Raw genomic sequence first — 15229 nt, forward strand, 5'->3', positions numbered from 1 at the left:
AAAAACATATTAAGTGCAGGGAGGGCCATTTACTTCTCATCAAAAACATTGAGAATGATACACTGACATCTTTAAAGTACTGAAAGTGAGGAAACAGAAAAAAATAGTACTGCTGACTGTAAAATCCACAGGTAATGAAAGTATGTTCAAAATGAAGGAAAACAAGAAATGAGAGGTTTTGAGATGAAAATGGAAAGAGTAGGTACTAGCATACTTCAATTGTAGGAAATATTAATGGCATTCTTTACACAGAAGGAGAATAATGTCAGATGGGAGCAGAGACAGGTAGGTCCTGGGACTGGCTAGCCAGTCAGTTTACCCCAAATGGTGAGCTCCAGATTTGGTGACAAATAGTTTCAACTTGTAGCCACCAGACATGCAGGCACTCCCACCGTGCGCGCACACACACTCACACACACACACACACACACACACACACACACACACACACACACACACACACACACAGGCACGCATGCACACACGCATGCATGCACAAGCACAAACACACACAACACAACACAACACAACACATGTGCACAGACAAGCATGCACATGCAAATATAGATATGGTAGACTTAAATGTAATCATGCCAATAGTTAAATAGAAGTAATGCAACCACTGCTATTAAAGGTTGCAAAAAATGCAAGACCTAATAATACACTCTAAATAAGAACTAACTTTAAGAATAAACACAGATTAAAAGCAAGAATATGGGGAAAGATAATATGAACAGTAACTATGAGGAAACCAGAATGCCCATATTAATATGAGATGAAGTAGTCTTTAGTAAGAGTGGTATTACCAGGAATAAGGCTGGCCATTTTATAATGGTAAGGGATCAATTCATCAAGAAGTCAATGACCAGATATATGCCCTTAACAGAACCTCAAAATGCATGGAAAATAAGCATATTCTGATAAGATACATAGACAAAACTATCATCAGAGTTGGATATTTTAACTATCTTAACAGTGCTTAGTAGAACTAGAAGTAGTGGGTAAAACTCCATTGAGGAGATTGAAGGCGGATAAGTCAACTAACTGAATCTAATTAACATTTATAAAGTATTGGACACAATGCTACCAGAATATATTTTTTTCTTCAATTCATGATACCTTTACCGTTAGTCATAAAATAAACTTTCAGCATATTTAATAAGGAACTCATATAATGTATGACCTTTGACAAAATGTAATTAAATTAGAAGTAACAAAAATATTTTTAATTTCCCCAAAAGTAGGCTATTCCACAGTATATTTGTTTGTTGTTGTTATTGTTGTTTTGAGACAGTCTCACAGTATAATTCAGGCCAATCTAGAACTTACAATGTAGCTAAAGCTGGCCTTGAACATATGATGATCCTCCTGCCTTAGCCTCGCAGTGCTGGGATTATGGTCATGAGCTGCCATGCCTGGCTTTTAATATACATCTAAAAAGATAATGAGCCAAAATTGTAAGAGATAAATAATTATGAAAATACAACATATGCAAATTTATGGCACGCAAGTATCACAGTGCTGGGATAGAAACAACTTTAAAGGAAAACCTAAAGTCAGCAGACATCTTTTAGAAACTAGTGAACAAGTGCAGATCCCTTCAGGTAAATAAGAGAAATGTAGAAAAGTAAAAATCAGTAAATGGAGAACAAGCAATACAGGAAAAATACAAAGCAGATATCAACACACAGAGCAATGAAATTGCTGAGCTTATAGCTAAACTTACAAAGATTAAAAGGGGAAAAGACATGTTCATACAAATACCTAATGTTGGAAACAATGTAATAGATCCTACTATAGCTCTTAGAGCCATTAAGAGAATATTCTGAATATTATGCCAGAGATTTCTATAATGTAGATAAATGAAAAGATTGAAAGGTACAATTGATCAGAAGAAAAAAAAACCCTAGGAAATCTGAAGAACTTGACATCTGTCAAAGACATTAACTTTGCAATTAAGAATCATCCCACAATTAAAACTCTGATATATTTAAGGATAAATCCTATGAAATGATCAAAGAACAAATAAACCAAACTCAGCATGTAGAGAACAATAGAACTCTTCCTAATTCATGCCACCAGGCAGATGATGTTGGAACCTGTTGGTGAGAAGTGCAGCAGCCATGGAAAACAGTGTAGGCATTGCTGACAGTTTTTAATTCAAAACGGCCACAGTGCCCCAACAGTCCCACGTTTGAGTATATAGTCAAAAGAATTGAAAACGGGAGCTCAGGGCTTATTCCCAGTCTAATATGCCTTGTGTCATTATTCACAATAACCAAGGTATGGAAATAACTCCAAACAATCAAATGAATAAAGGAAATGTTATACAGCTTTTAAAATGGGAGAAATCCTGGTATTTACAACAATGTGGATTAATCTGGAAACCATTATGCTAAGTGAAATAAAGCAGCCACAGGAGGACAAACACTTCATGATTACAAACACCGCGTGATGATGCTTATTCGAGAAGTCTGGAAGTTTACAACAGGGCTGGAGGGTTGTTCAGTATGTGTTAGGTTACAGTCACACTTGCTATAAGCTGCAAAGATCTCCTATGCACTGTAGTCCTATGGTTAATATACTATGCTTATATCAAAATTTATGAGGTTAAGTATCCCTACTGCAAAACAAAGTTAAAAGGATGCAGTTTGGTAAGAGCTGATGAATGTGTTTATTATGTTGATTGTGATGATGGTGTCATAGTTATTTGTAACTATACAAATTCACCAAATTGTATATATTAAATGTGTTTATTTTTGCTGGACTAGGAGCTGTATGTCTATAACCCTAGCTAATGGAGTCTTAGCCTGCAGGGTCTCAAATTCAAACTGGGTAGCCAATCTGGGTAGCATAGTGCTAAGTAAGAACCCTATTTTAAACACACACACACACACACACACACACACACACACACACACACACACACCCCTCTAAAGCTGTTAAGAACTTGAAGAGAAATAATGTCAGTGTCCTTATTTGTAATAGTCCCAAACTGGAAGCCACCTACATACCCATCACCAAACTGGAAGCAATATACATATAACCAAACTAGAGGCAACCTACCTACATATCTCTCAGCAGTTTACTGGAGAAATTTGTTGGTATATTCATTCAATGGGATTCTAAGCAGTAATAATGAGCACTCACGATGTTTATATATCCAGAGTAGCATGTTAGGTGAAAGAACACTGACATGATGAATGGTAGATAGAATGGGAGATTTGTATGGAATTCTAGAAAAGGCAAACTACAATGATAGAAAGTAGATTGGTGTTTGCTGGAGTCTAGTATTGCAAAGAATGAAGCTATTACTAAAGGGCATGAAGGAACTCTTTGGGATAATAGTAAGATGTCCAGTTCTTGGCTGTGATTCAACTTCTATATGTGTGTACGTTTGTCACAGTTTATTGAATGTTACGAATATTATGTTTGGTGCTAGTAATTTTTGTATGCGAATTATATTTTGATAAAAGTGATGCTTAAAGAAGCAGTTTGGAAGAAAGATGTCAGTTCTATCTGTAGAAACACTGCAGGATAGCTCAGTGGTAGAGTGCTTACCTAACTTTTATGATGGCTTTGGTTCAATCCCCAACACACCTACCTTGGGTTCAGTCCTCAACAACACACACACACACACACACACACACACACACACACACACACACACACACACACACACACACACACACACTCGCGTGTATATATCCTCATGTATTTCATGGTAGAAGGTTTTGGACAGTTTCAGCTGTTCACTGCAAGATAAAAGAGAAGACAGGAGAGGGCAACTATAGTGTCATTTGTCTGCTTTGTCCCTGGAATTTGCTTTTTTTTGGTTTTTCAAGACAGGGTTTCTCTGTGTAGCTTTGGAGCCTATCCTGGCACTTGCTCTGGAGACCAGGCTGGCCTCGAACTCACAGAGATCCGCCTGCCTCTGCCTCCCAAGTGCTGGGATTAAAGGCGTGCGCCACCAATGCCCAGCCTTGGGATTTGCTTTTCTTCCCTCTGAAATGAGACAGTTGTTAGGATAAATCTTTCCACCAAAAGCCACTGAGCCCCACCGCCACGTGTGCGCTTTACGCCAGCTGCCCGCCCGAGTTAGGGCCCAAATTAATGCACAAAGAGACTTGTATTAGGTTCAAATGCTGCTTGGCCAATGACTAGGATTCCTCATCTATTAGCTCAGTCTTAATTATCATAAATTTATATATTTTATAAGGCTTATCTTATAGAGGATGCCTTTCGCTGGCATCCTCTCTTGCCGGTGGCTCACATGGCGCTGCTGGAGGAAAAGCTGAGGGGAAAAAGGGACACTTCCTGTTTCCTTTGCTTAAATATGAGTCTCCTTGCTATGTCACTTCCGGCCTGGATCACCACCTCTCTACTACATTTCCCAGAATCCTCTTTGACTCCTAGTCCCGTCTAACTTGCTGCCTCATTGGCCAAACAGAACTTTATTAAACAATCAATAAGATAAACATACACAGAAGTATTTTCCCCATCAGAGAGTCCTCCCGATTTTCTGCTCTAAAGCTGTCTTTGCAATTACTTTCTTCCATTAGAGCATACAGTCCAAGAAAGGACCTTAAAATCAAAAGAGTTAGCCTTGCTAAATCCAGAAAGCACATGAAAAACAAATACATCAATTGTGTTGCTCTTACTAAGCTGACACATTTCCTCAGCTCTCCACGGAATAAGAAACAAGATAAAATCTAGGATGAAGAAGCTAAAATGATTTCTAGTATTTTATATTAGTGTTTAAATTAGTCAACATATTTCCTATCTACTCCATTTCTCCTGAGTGGGCTACACAGCAAGGACAAGATGGTAAAGTATATAGATCCTTAACTGATGAGATAAAATATAGGTACAAAATCCAATTCCCTAGTTGTTTCTGTTGTTTTCATTAAAATATAATTTCCCTGATTGTGCTACATCATATACTATACTCAGTCATAGGAGAGTGACAAAGTCCCACAAAAATCTTTAGTTGTAGAGAAAAATAAAAGTAGACTATCTCCATTAATTGTATCCATTATTTTTTTCATTCTAAAACTTCTGGACCTAATTTTCCTTTACTTAATTTTATTCATGCCAAGGAATCTTCGGATGTCCCTTTTTGCTCAGTCTGTTTCATATTAAAATAACCCTTTTCATAGCAAAAGCTGAATTGCAAGATTTAAAGCTCTTTGAGAAAAATGACTTCAGAGTAGGGAATTCAAATGGAAATTATTTCATCTTTGAAATCTGTAGTAAACTGTTCCTTAAAATTAGTGAGTTAGATACACACATAATAAAAATTTGTGGTGTGTTCCTCTTGTCATGAAAGAAACCATAGCTAGTCCATTTTCAGAATGTTGCCATGTGTTCAGTGCCCACTGCAGTATAAATTAGGGGAAAAATATGTACAGATATGTTATTTTTCCAGTCTAGGTAATCATTCTTATCTAAATTGGACTGTAATAAAAATAGTAAGATAGCCTGTCGACCTGAAACTGAATTTTTAAAGAAGTTTGCTGAAAATGGTTGATTTAGTCTTGCTAAGTCTTCAGCTCAAAAATTGGCAGAATCATGGTAATCTCCTAAAGCATGCATTTGATTGGGGTGACTGTATGTCAGCGTGATTAGACTTGATTATAAAGAGAATTCAGAATTTTCAGCTCAGTTAGACCTTACCTTTCCTTCCTCTGGCATTTACCAACTAAATTAGAAATACTAAAATGGGGGAAAAGCATATAATGCTGCTATTATTTTATTTCTGTGAATACCAAACCAAAAAAGTATAAGAATACAGTTAATTCTTGATTCTCAATTTTAGATATTTATGATCTTCTAAACTAGCCATCCTCTCTAGCCTTATTACTTTAGTTTCCCAGGTACCCTGAGGTACAAGCTACATGCAAAGGTTGAATTAAGGGTTGTAGTATAAAGCTATGGTGTTTTTGTTTGTTGTTTAATATATTTACATCTATAAGAAAACAATGGTATGAACAAATGGGTCAAATGCATTTGAACCTTACCTTCTTTCCCCTGTATCATCCAGTTTAGCCATTTTTCCTCACTTCCAAATGCTCTACGATTCAGATTTATATGAGCCTAAGCATTATTCATTCCATAACATAAATTGCATAATTAAATGATCAGAGCTGATCCCTAGCTGAATAATTATTAAATAAGGGTAAGTGGACATTTTCATTTGGTGTACAATTTGTAGAGAATAGACAGAAGACCTGGATTTCATGAAGGCTACCTAGATAATAGGAGAACATGAAATGAGAAGGCAAGGGGGAGATAGAAAGGGTGTTGGTAAGCCATCAAGGATGAAATAATAGCCTTTGCTGTGGGTTTCTAATAGAAACAGTGTAAGAACTTGTAAATTGGTTGGTTATGTCCTGTTGGAGTTAAAAAAAACATTGCAATCCATAACAAGTTACAGTTCTAAAGAAGCAATGAAAATTACTTTATGGTTGGGGGGGTCACCTCAACATGTATTGAAGTGTTGCGGCATTAGGAAGGTTGAGAACCACTGTTTAAATAGTCTGGCATTTCTCCTGCATTCTGTCATCTCTTCATCTAATCTTTCCACTCCTCAGAAGAGGGGAGATAGAGGAGTGGGAGGAGACAGGCCTCTCAGCTCATCTATATACTTAACTGTAGTATCCATAGAATTTTGTTACTCTGTGGTAATTTCCAGACCGCTAAACTTACTACCCTGGAGCTGCTGTCCCACAGTGCTCACAGGAAATAGCATGTGAGGACAAAGTAACTTTCTGTAAGCTTGGAAGAGGGCTTTCTCCAAGAACTGAAGTCTACTATAACCTGGATCATGAGATGTGTAGCTCCCAAAGCTCTAAGTAAAGTTTCTTTAAGCAATCCATCCTATGGTAATTATTATAGCAGCCCATGCTGACTCATTCAGGATCTAATGATATTTGGCATATTTTGTATTCACGAAAACTGTAATTAATATGGCTCGGAAAGGTAGCACACAACTTCTTTTCATTGAAATATGAAGAGAAATATCTTAGATTGGTGATAGAAAGAAGGCACCATCATTTTTGTTTTACTTAAGCTTCCTAGATTCCAGAGTTAAGTTGCACGGTATAAGGATCTTAATTGGATTTTTTAGCTAAGTTGCTGATGAGACCACAGACACTTGACAATCATTATTTGGTGGTATAAGAAACAAACTAAGATACAAGGCTTCTCTCTTTTTCTTTTTATCTACCTCTAAAATAAATAATCTTGTTGAATGCCTGTAGCAAATAGGTATGGTTTATATTATTGTGTTAATGTTGTTACCTGTAAGCTTCATTCTAAACAAGAGAAGTGAGAGCTCACCATGGACTGTATATTTTTTTAAACTTCTCATTTTATGTTGTTGCAGCAAGAGAGGTAGTAGGCTTTGAGCTACACTGTTGTTAAGTAAATACATCTTTTTCATTGTCTCATGTAATTGTATTCCAGTCCTACAAACACATTTTTAATGTGTTGTGGCTTAAATCAATAGACAGTCTCAGAAGAGGGCTTTGGAAGTGGCATGAAACTGGGTGAATCCTGTGCAGATTTATATTGCTCTTTGTACTGTTATTGTTCCATAACAGCTACATTTCTGAGAGCCACTTTTGATCTGACAATGCTGGCTGCCAGTTGGCAGAGAGGATTCACCTAGATTAGGTGGTTGTTTCCTGTTTCTATGTACAGGCTTGGGGAAATGGGGTTTACTTTCCTCCAAATGTTTCTCAGAACATACTGGTACAAAATGTTCAGAAGTAGGATAATTCCTTTAAAAGCTACATCTGGTTACCCTCAGATAAATATTTCCATTAATATCTCAACTCATTTTGATCCTTCTTGGAGTTTGTAGTATTTTTTCAATGTATGTAGGTGGCCTTAAACCATATGGCAAAAGCATTTTCCAAAAACATTCAATCTTTGCCTTACTATGAACTGTTTCCTCGTCACTGAATAGCTCCTCTCAGCAGGCTCAAAGCCCCCTTCTTCCCTTTGATCTGATTCTGCTTATGCTGATGGCTTAGCTTATGTACTTTGGCAAACTCATACATGTTTTAATACCATATTTAAGAATGAAATCACCTATTCCTTTCCTCTGTTTGGAGTGAAAATATGTTGTTGCTATTTTTAGATAATACAAATTGAATGTTCCTGCAGCCATTGCCCTGTACAAAGTCATTATTATGCACACGATGCTATCTTTGGGGCTCAGTGGTGTGTAGTGTTACCAAAGTACTTTAAAATGCTCAGCTGCCTAGATTCTTTTTTCCCTATTAAACGATGCTTTTAGACACTTTATTTTTAAGTCTGTGAGTACTTTTTTTTAAAGATAAAAGATAACTGGATGTGCATTTGTAAATGGCAAATTGGAGACCCAGACATTTACAGGAAAACTTCATACTGTCTACTAAAAGTCTGAATTCTTACATCTTCAAACATGCCTTAGTAGGGTTGTCATTCCCTCCCATTCTTGACATCTGCTTTACTGCAATCTTAACTTCCAAAATGAATATTGCTTAGGGCAGGGAAAAGTAGGAAATAACATAGATAATTTTGCATCATCTACTTTGCCTGTTATGAGGACTCTTAAGAACACATAATCTCGTCAAAAATCCAAAGAATATTAAATCTGAAAGATACTACAGCAAGTTATAAAGGCTACTCATTCCCTTTGCAGTTTTTTACACCCCTGTGCCCTGGGTTATTGTGAAATGCCTTTGCCTCCTAGGCTGCCTTGCAAAAATGCAATCCTGTAGCACCCTTAGCCATATATTAATTCCCCCAAAGAGTGAGCATAGTATTATTAAAAAATGACATGTAATTTCCCCTGTCAGGTGGTTGAATCCCTTCCAACATATTTCATCATTCAGAATAGTGTTCAGTATGTGTAGTTCTATTTATCCTATGTATTTTGAGTATTTACTGAAGAAGATGTTATTATAAGAATGGCATATGTATGTATTCTTGTGAGGTAAATGATTGAAGGTATAGCACTTTTAAATGGCTTTCATTTCATGTGTTTTGGTAAGAAATGAATCCACTCCCACTTTTTAGGTTTACTAAGCCACTGGAGATGCGACTATACAATGTTGGTCTGTTATTGAAAAATCATCCATGTTTTGGATACATGGCATAATATAGATTACAGGATGACTCACTTCAACCTGAAGCTGTCAAAGCTATCAGAGGACCTGTCTTATGTTGGGATATTGTCTAGTCAGTGTGATGAGAAAGGATGGATGATCTTGCTGTCCATAAGAATGGTTGCAGATGTGGACTGCACTAAGGTGGAAAACGGAAACGTAAAAAAGTTACATTTTCTTAAAGAATGCATAAATCTTTTGATACTAGTGTTACCCTGAGTAATGAAAAGAGATCGTAATAGTGTAATTCCCATCTAATTTTTTCTTCTTATGAACTGCTAATCAAGAGCATTTACAGGAAATTTTTCAAATGGATGATTGTAATCTCGTTTATATTTAGCACATAAGAGCTGAAATCAGGATACATGGGCAGTCCTTTCTGTTTTTACTCTAATACCTTTAGTGTAGGTCATCTGGCGCCTGAATGTCTTCTTTGCCTTGCTACTATGGTCATGTTTTGAACATTGAGTTCTTGGAAGAAGGGAACTTTTCATAGTCCTCCCTGGTTTATCTGCAGGGATTGTTTGGGATCCAGTCTGAATTGTACCTGTCTGTCAGAACTTGCCATAATTGAAATGTTTGAGGTGGATGATTAAACTGCTTTAAGGGACTATCTTGTTTCCCAAGAGCATTTTAAAGAGAGGATGTTCTCTAGCTCACTAGTGAATAATGAGAAACATATAAAATATGGTATAGCCCCATAAATTTAAATATTTTAGAAAGCAGAAATATGTTATACTATTATTGTGAATATTCATAATAATACAGGCCACCTTACCTGAGGTATATTTTTATTTTTGCCAAATATCCTAAAGTGTATAGACTATATCGAGTTATTTGTAAGTTTTCAGACTTAATCGTTAACTTAATCATTTAAGGGTATGTGCTACTTAATGTTTAAAGCCATGCTTCACCTTTCTGAACCATCCTGATTTTACTAGGGCAAACTGAAGATTATCATGTCTGATAAGATGTTTTCCTATCCCTATAGCTTCATTTATGGCATTTGGGGCATGGTTTATAATGCTTGTTTTAGTCTGCCTTATGTTAGTTGGCTGTGACTGTGTCTGCCTCTGCGCTGGCTTCCTACAAACCAATGATTGCCTTTTAATCTTTCATAGCCCCTGTATTTTCAGAAAAGGTACTTTTTAAGGTTGTTGATTACTTGTTTCCAGTTTTCTAAATCAGTCAGTGACCCTAGGATTAAACAGGGAATCCTGCAGACATTGGTGATAAGTTAAAGTTCTGTTTTCAACATTACCAAGTTTTAGTATTTATTTTACTGTATTTGGTCTGTAAACAGGAAATTAATATCTCCAGTCTGGAAGGATTGTTGATGAGGGTTAACAAAAATGTGGTAAAGCATTAATTTTGGTTCTAATGTATAGAAGCCACTTAACACAATGTAGAAAACACTCTGTTAATGAATAAACTTTGAGCCCCTTGAGGGCTTGTCTTTGGTCTGTATATCTCAGTCACCTAACCTAGCATATGGTAAATGCTCAATAAATGCTGGCTTGGTTGAATTGACTGATTTACCCTATTTTATGTTCTGTTACAGCCCACTGTTTGTAACATGGAAGATTGGTCGAGACAAAAGATTGCGTGGATGCATAGGTACTTTTTCTGCCATGAATTTGCATTCAGGACTCAGGGAGTACACACTTACCAGGTGAAGACCAATTTTTGTTTCATTTGCGTCTATTTATTTTAAAAAGTCTTGCAATACTTGAACCTAATACTTTAATTCCTTTTCATTTACTAAATTATTGACATTCCTCTCTCCTTTCTTGTTAGTTTTTTTCCATTCTGAAATCCAATTAACTTCTCTTATAAAGTGTTATTGATATGTATTATTATATAAGATGCTGTGGTGACATATATCTTGGCATAGATTTTTAAAGTGATTTTTTTCCCTCCAGTAGGCAGTTTATTTTGTATAACTTGAAAATGAATGACTAATGTCCATGAGTTACCCAAAGTGTTATTTCTATCTTAACAGCCTTTATTGGTTCCCCTTTAGACCTTTTAGAAAGAGTTATTTTTCTCTTCATTTTATACATTTTGCTATACTTTTATGTGCTTTAAAACTTCCAAAGAAATCCCAGGAAGAAAGTGATGTCACAGCCTGGCAGCATAATCATTCACATTCATACTTCACCCTTGAGTTAATTGTAGCTTACTTATTTTGTTTCTTCTAACACAATGAGACAGTAATGAGTGCCTCATTATACTTTTGAAGACTTTGCTCTTAATTTCTCGACTCAAAGAAAGCTATCTACCATGCCATCTCATTTTTTAAAAGCACAACTTCTAGCAAGTCGTGTTCCAAAATTATTTCAGAAGAAGAAAATGTCATAAATAATGAGCTATTAGTAAAGGTATTTCCTGGTTTTGTTCATGTTTTAGTGTGGCTATTTGACACATATTTGTAATCCACATAGTATTGGTGCAATAAGAAATTGGTCCTTGCTCACCAGCTATTGGCCCTTGGGGGAAGTAAAGTATCATAGATAAAGTAATAATTCTAGCATTTTTCCATATACTCAATATAGGTATTAGAATGAAATAATGAATTATTATTTTACTACAGAAATGATGTGAAAATTCACTATCTTGCTGTAGAATTGTGTAAATTCAGACTTACATCACCATTTAATAAAAAAAACCTATAAGTTTAATATTCTCATGTTTGAAGGTATGTAATAGCTCATGGCCTCAAGGTTTTCTTAATTCATAGTGAATTGCAAGAAAAAATATGCAAAAGCTTAGGGGGACACATTTATTGTTATCTCTTCCCAACTATGAGAAACTGGGTGTTTGGACTTTATTAAACAGCACAAAGCTCATGAGAGGTCAAATATCTGTATCTCTATATCCTTCCATCCGTCTGTCCATCTGTCTGTCAGTCTATCTTCTGAAAAGAACTCCAGCTCACTAAAGAGTATAAATACTACTCTTGAAATAAATGTCTTAAAACATGAAATAAGATAGATTTATTTGGGACTATTTGGGACTATTCATTTGGGACTTAAATTCTTTAAGTGATTACTTTTTGTGGAAATAGATATATATGAAATTGCTTGTTTACTACATATAATGGATAATTTATTATACTTTCCCAAAGCAACTTGTTATGAGGCATACTGGTTCCTTGACATTTCCTGAGAAAGAAAGAGTTCTGTGCTAGGTGAACTTGGGAAACACCAACACCAGCTGATTAATGTAAAAAACTCCCCTTGATTGTAGCAAGTTTTAGGCCCTTATATGTAAGTATTATTATAAATCTAGAAAACTATATAACACCGCATTTTCTAGACTGCAGTTTATTTGACTACAAATCCCCTTTATCCTTCTTCTCCAATATCTTATGCCATTAGGATCCCAAGAAATACAACTCTGTAAACATGAGCCTGTGATGAAATTTTACAAATGTTATAAATTATACTTTTTATTTAGGTTTATCCACAATTTATAGTATAGAGTTTCTTTTGCTTTTAAGTGAAATTATGGAAGAAATTTCATTATCAAATATTCCATACTTTAAAAATCCTTGGTGGTGGTGGTGACAGTAGCTGGTAACACCTTGGTTTTGTTTAGAGAAATTCTTTTGCCCAAGAGATGAGAATATCCAACTTTTCTGAGCTTTTGACCTTTTTTGACAATAATGTGAACTGAGTGAAATTTTCCACAATTAAAATTTGCCTGCATTTGTGTGCCTTTTTACTCTCATTGCATTGTGGTCTATGGCTGGGAACATCCTGTTTACTTTTCAACCTTTTCCTTGTATTTCTATACAGCTTCCTTTAATTGTATATTGTACGTTAAAAAGGAATGCATGTATATGTACTTACTTTGTGTTTTGTATATGCACATACATGCATCTGGCTTGCTTCCCATTTTTATGTGCAATATAACATAATTAACATATTTTAAATCTTGGTATTTGGAAGATATAAACAAAAATCTTAGAAAATTTAATCAGTGTTTTAATTCATTTTAGAATCACAAACTGTATAACATAATAATGCTTCTCAGTCCCCAAAGTATACTTACATACCCCCCCCCCCCCGTGTGTGTGTGTATGTTTGAACATGTGTCTAGAGAAATGGATTTTGAATTAGGGTTTTTAAAGACAAGTAATTTTGGATGAATTCAATTTGTTATTTGGCAGTCTTATATAATACCTCCTGATCCTTATCCCCCTTCTTTTCTCTCCTCATCACTGTCAACCGTCACCCTCCCTGCAAGTCTCTTTCCCACATCCATGTCTCTGTTTGGTTTATGACTCTCTGAGTTGAACCTGGGTTTTCTGTATGCCCATGAGTTTGGAACTTTGTATTGAAGCTCGGTGGTCTCCCCAATGTGTACACAAGCCAACACAATGACTCCTCCTTCCCTATCACCCAGACTCTAGCACAAGTTGTTTAGCACTGAGGTGCTGGTGCCCTATGAGCCCTTCTCTCATCCTTGTCTGACTCCAACAATGTGTTTGTTTCCTCCATCCTCTGCTGTTGTTAGGCTATTACTGTGTTAGACATTTGTGGGGAGCTTTGTGCATTCCTTGTAATAACTCTTAGGTACTAATGTGTACATTTTCAGGGAGGAAATGGAGATTAAAGAATTCAAATAATGTACTCAGTCATGCATCCAGTAAGTATTTGGTAGAATTCAGTCTCAAATTTAGGTCCTGGACTACAAAGGACATATTTTTCACTGTGACATATATACACATGTATATATGTATACATTCCCTTAATGGAAACTTTGATTGAGTTAGATTAAAATAAGACCTTTAAACAGAAGTGAAATTATTACTCTGATTTTATTTGTAGCTTCATCATGAAAATAATGAACTCAAAAGATTACTATGATTTAATAACCCAGTGATCAATAATGCTTCAAAAATTCTAGTGAAGAGTTATGAATAAACTTTATTTGAATTATTATTATATAAAAGAAAAATGCTTATATAAAACACTACTTCGAGATATGGAATTGTAATTTTTGGTTGTATAGCCTAGATGTCAAAAAGAATTCAGAATTTCTAAACATAACAAGTAGTGATTCTTTTTGAAGTCTAGTCTTTGCATCATAAAGTCCGTAACTCATAAATGAACAAATAGAGGTATTAACCAGTGAGCAAAGCAGAGCAGTAGAATGAACCACTCTTTGGTAACAGATGGGTTAAGATTAGAATATCTAGTTCTTTGTTATGTTCATCTGTGACTAGGTTGACATCCAGTTTTTCAGAATGCTGCACAGTAGTACCCTTTCTTACTCTGGTAAAACATAAATTAAATTATATTTTATCATTTTAATTATTTTAAAATATACACTTCTGTGATCTTAAATACATTTAATGTTATTGTATATCCATCACCACTGTTTATCTCCAGAACTTTTAAATCTTCTTCTTGGTTATTGTCTACCTTTAGGCTATTGTGAATAATGCTGCAATGAAAATGGGTATGCAAATACCTGAATAGTCTCATTAAAAGATAGCTATCTCAGATGACAGTCACATAGCTTGTTTATAGTCCATTAATCTTTTAAAATATTTCTTTAAAAATGACCAGGTTTTTTTTTTAATGAAACATCTATGCTGGATTAGGTTTTGATTCATAAATGAAGTTTTTAATTGAAAATTTTCATTGTCAAAGTGTTTGCTTAATTGAAATTTTGATTTATTTTAGATTGAAATAAGACTTTATAAATTGACTGTTGACTTTCTCCCAGTTATAGAAATACATACTCAAAGTATGAAAACTTTTTGACAACTACAATATGTGACTCCAAAGAAGACAACCTCTCCCTTCTCCTGGGACACACTTTTAGACAAAAGCAGGAAACATTATAGTGAACAAGAAGCAGGCTGTAGAGCTGAGAGTCACAGATAAATATAAAATATAGGCTGGCGGTGAAGTGCAGAGTTACTTCTTTTTCAATGCCTATACTTTGAAGTAGAAATAGTCCTTTGTCTTAGTGAATAAGAACAGAGTCTAGTATTTACCATTTTTAAACCAATAACATAGTATTTATGTAGATTAATAGCTTTTGCAAGCTAGACA

General features: G+C 35.3%; 1 protein-coding gene across 1 annotated transcript in view; it reads left to right on the plus strand.

The window, feature by feature from the left end:
* Ammecr1 (AMMECR nuclear protein 1) overlaps positions 1–15229 on the plus strand; it is a 109494-nt gene that overhangs the window by 41114 nt on the left and 53151 nt on the right. The window contains 1 exon segment of the mRNA XM_027433597.2: positions 10720–10830. Within this exon segment, the coding sequence (XP_027289398.1) occupies positions 10720–10830 (111 nt within the window).

Source organism: Cricetulus griseus, chromosome X (assembly GCF_003668045.3).
Source record: "Cricetulus griseus strain 17A/GY chromosome X, alternate assembly CriGri-PICRH-1.0, whole genome shotgun sequence".
Lineage (NCBI taxonomy): Eukaryota > Metazoa > Chordata > Mammalia > Rodentia > Cricetidae > Cricetulus > Cricetulus griseus.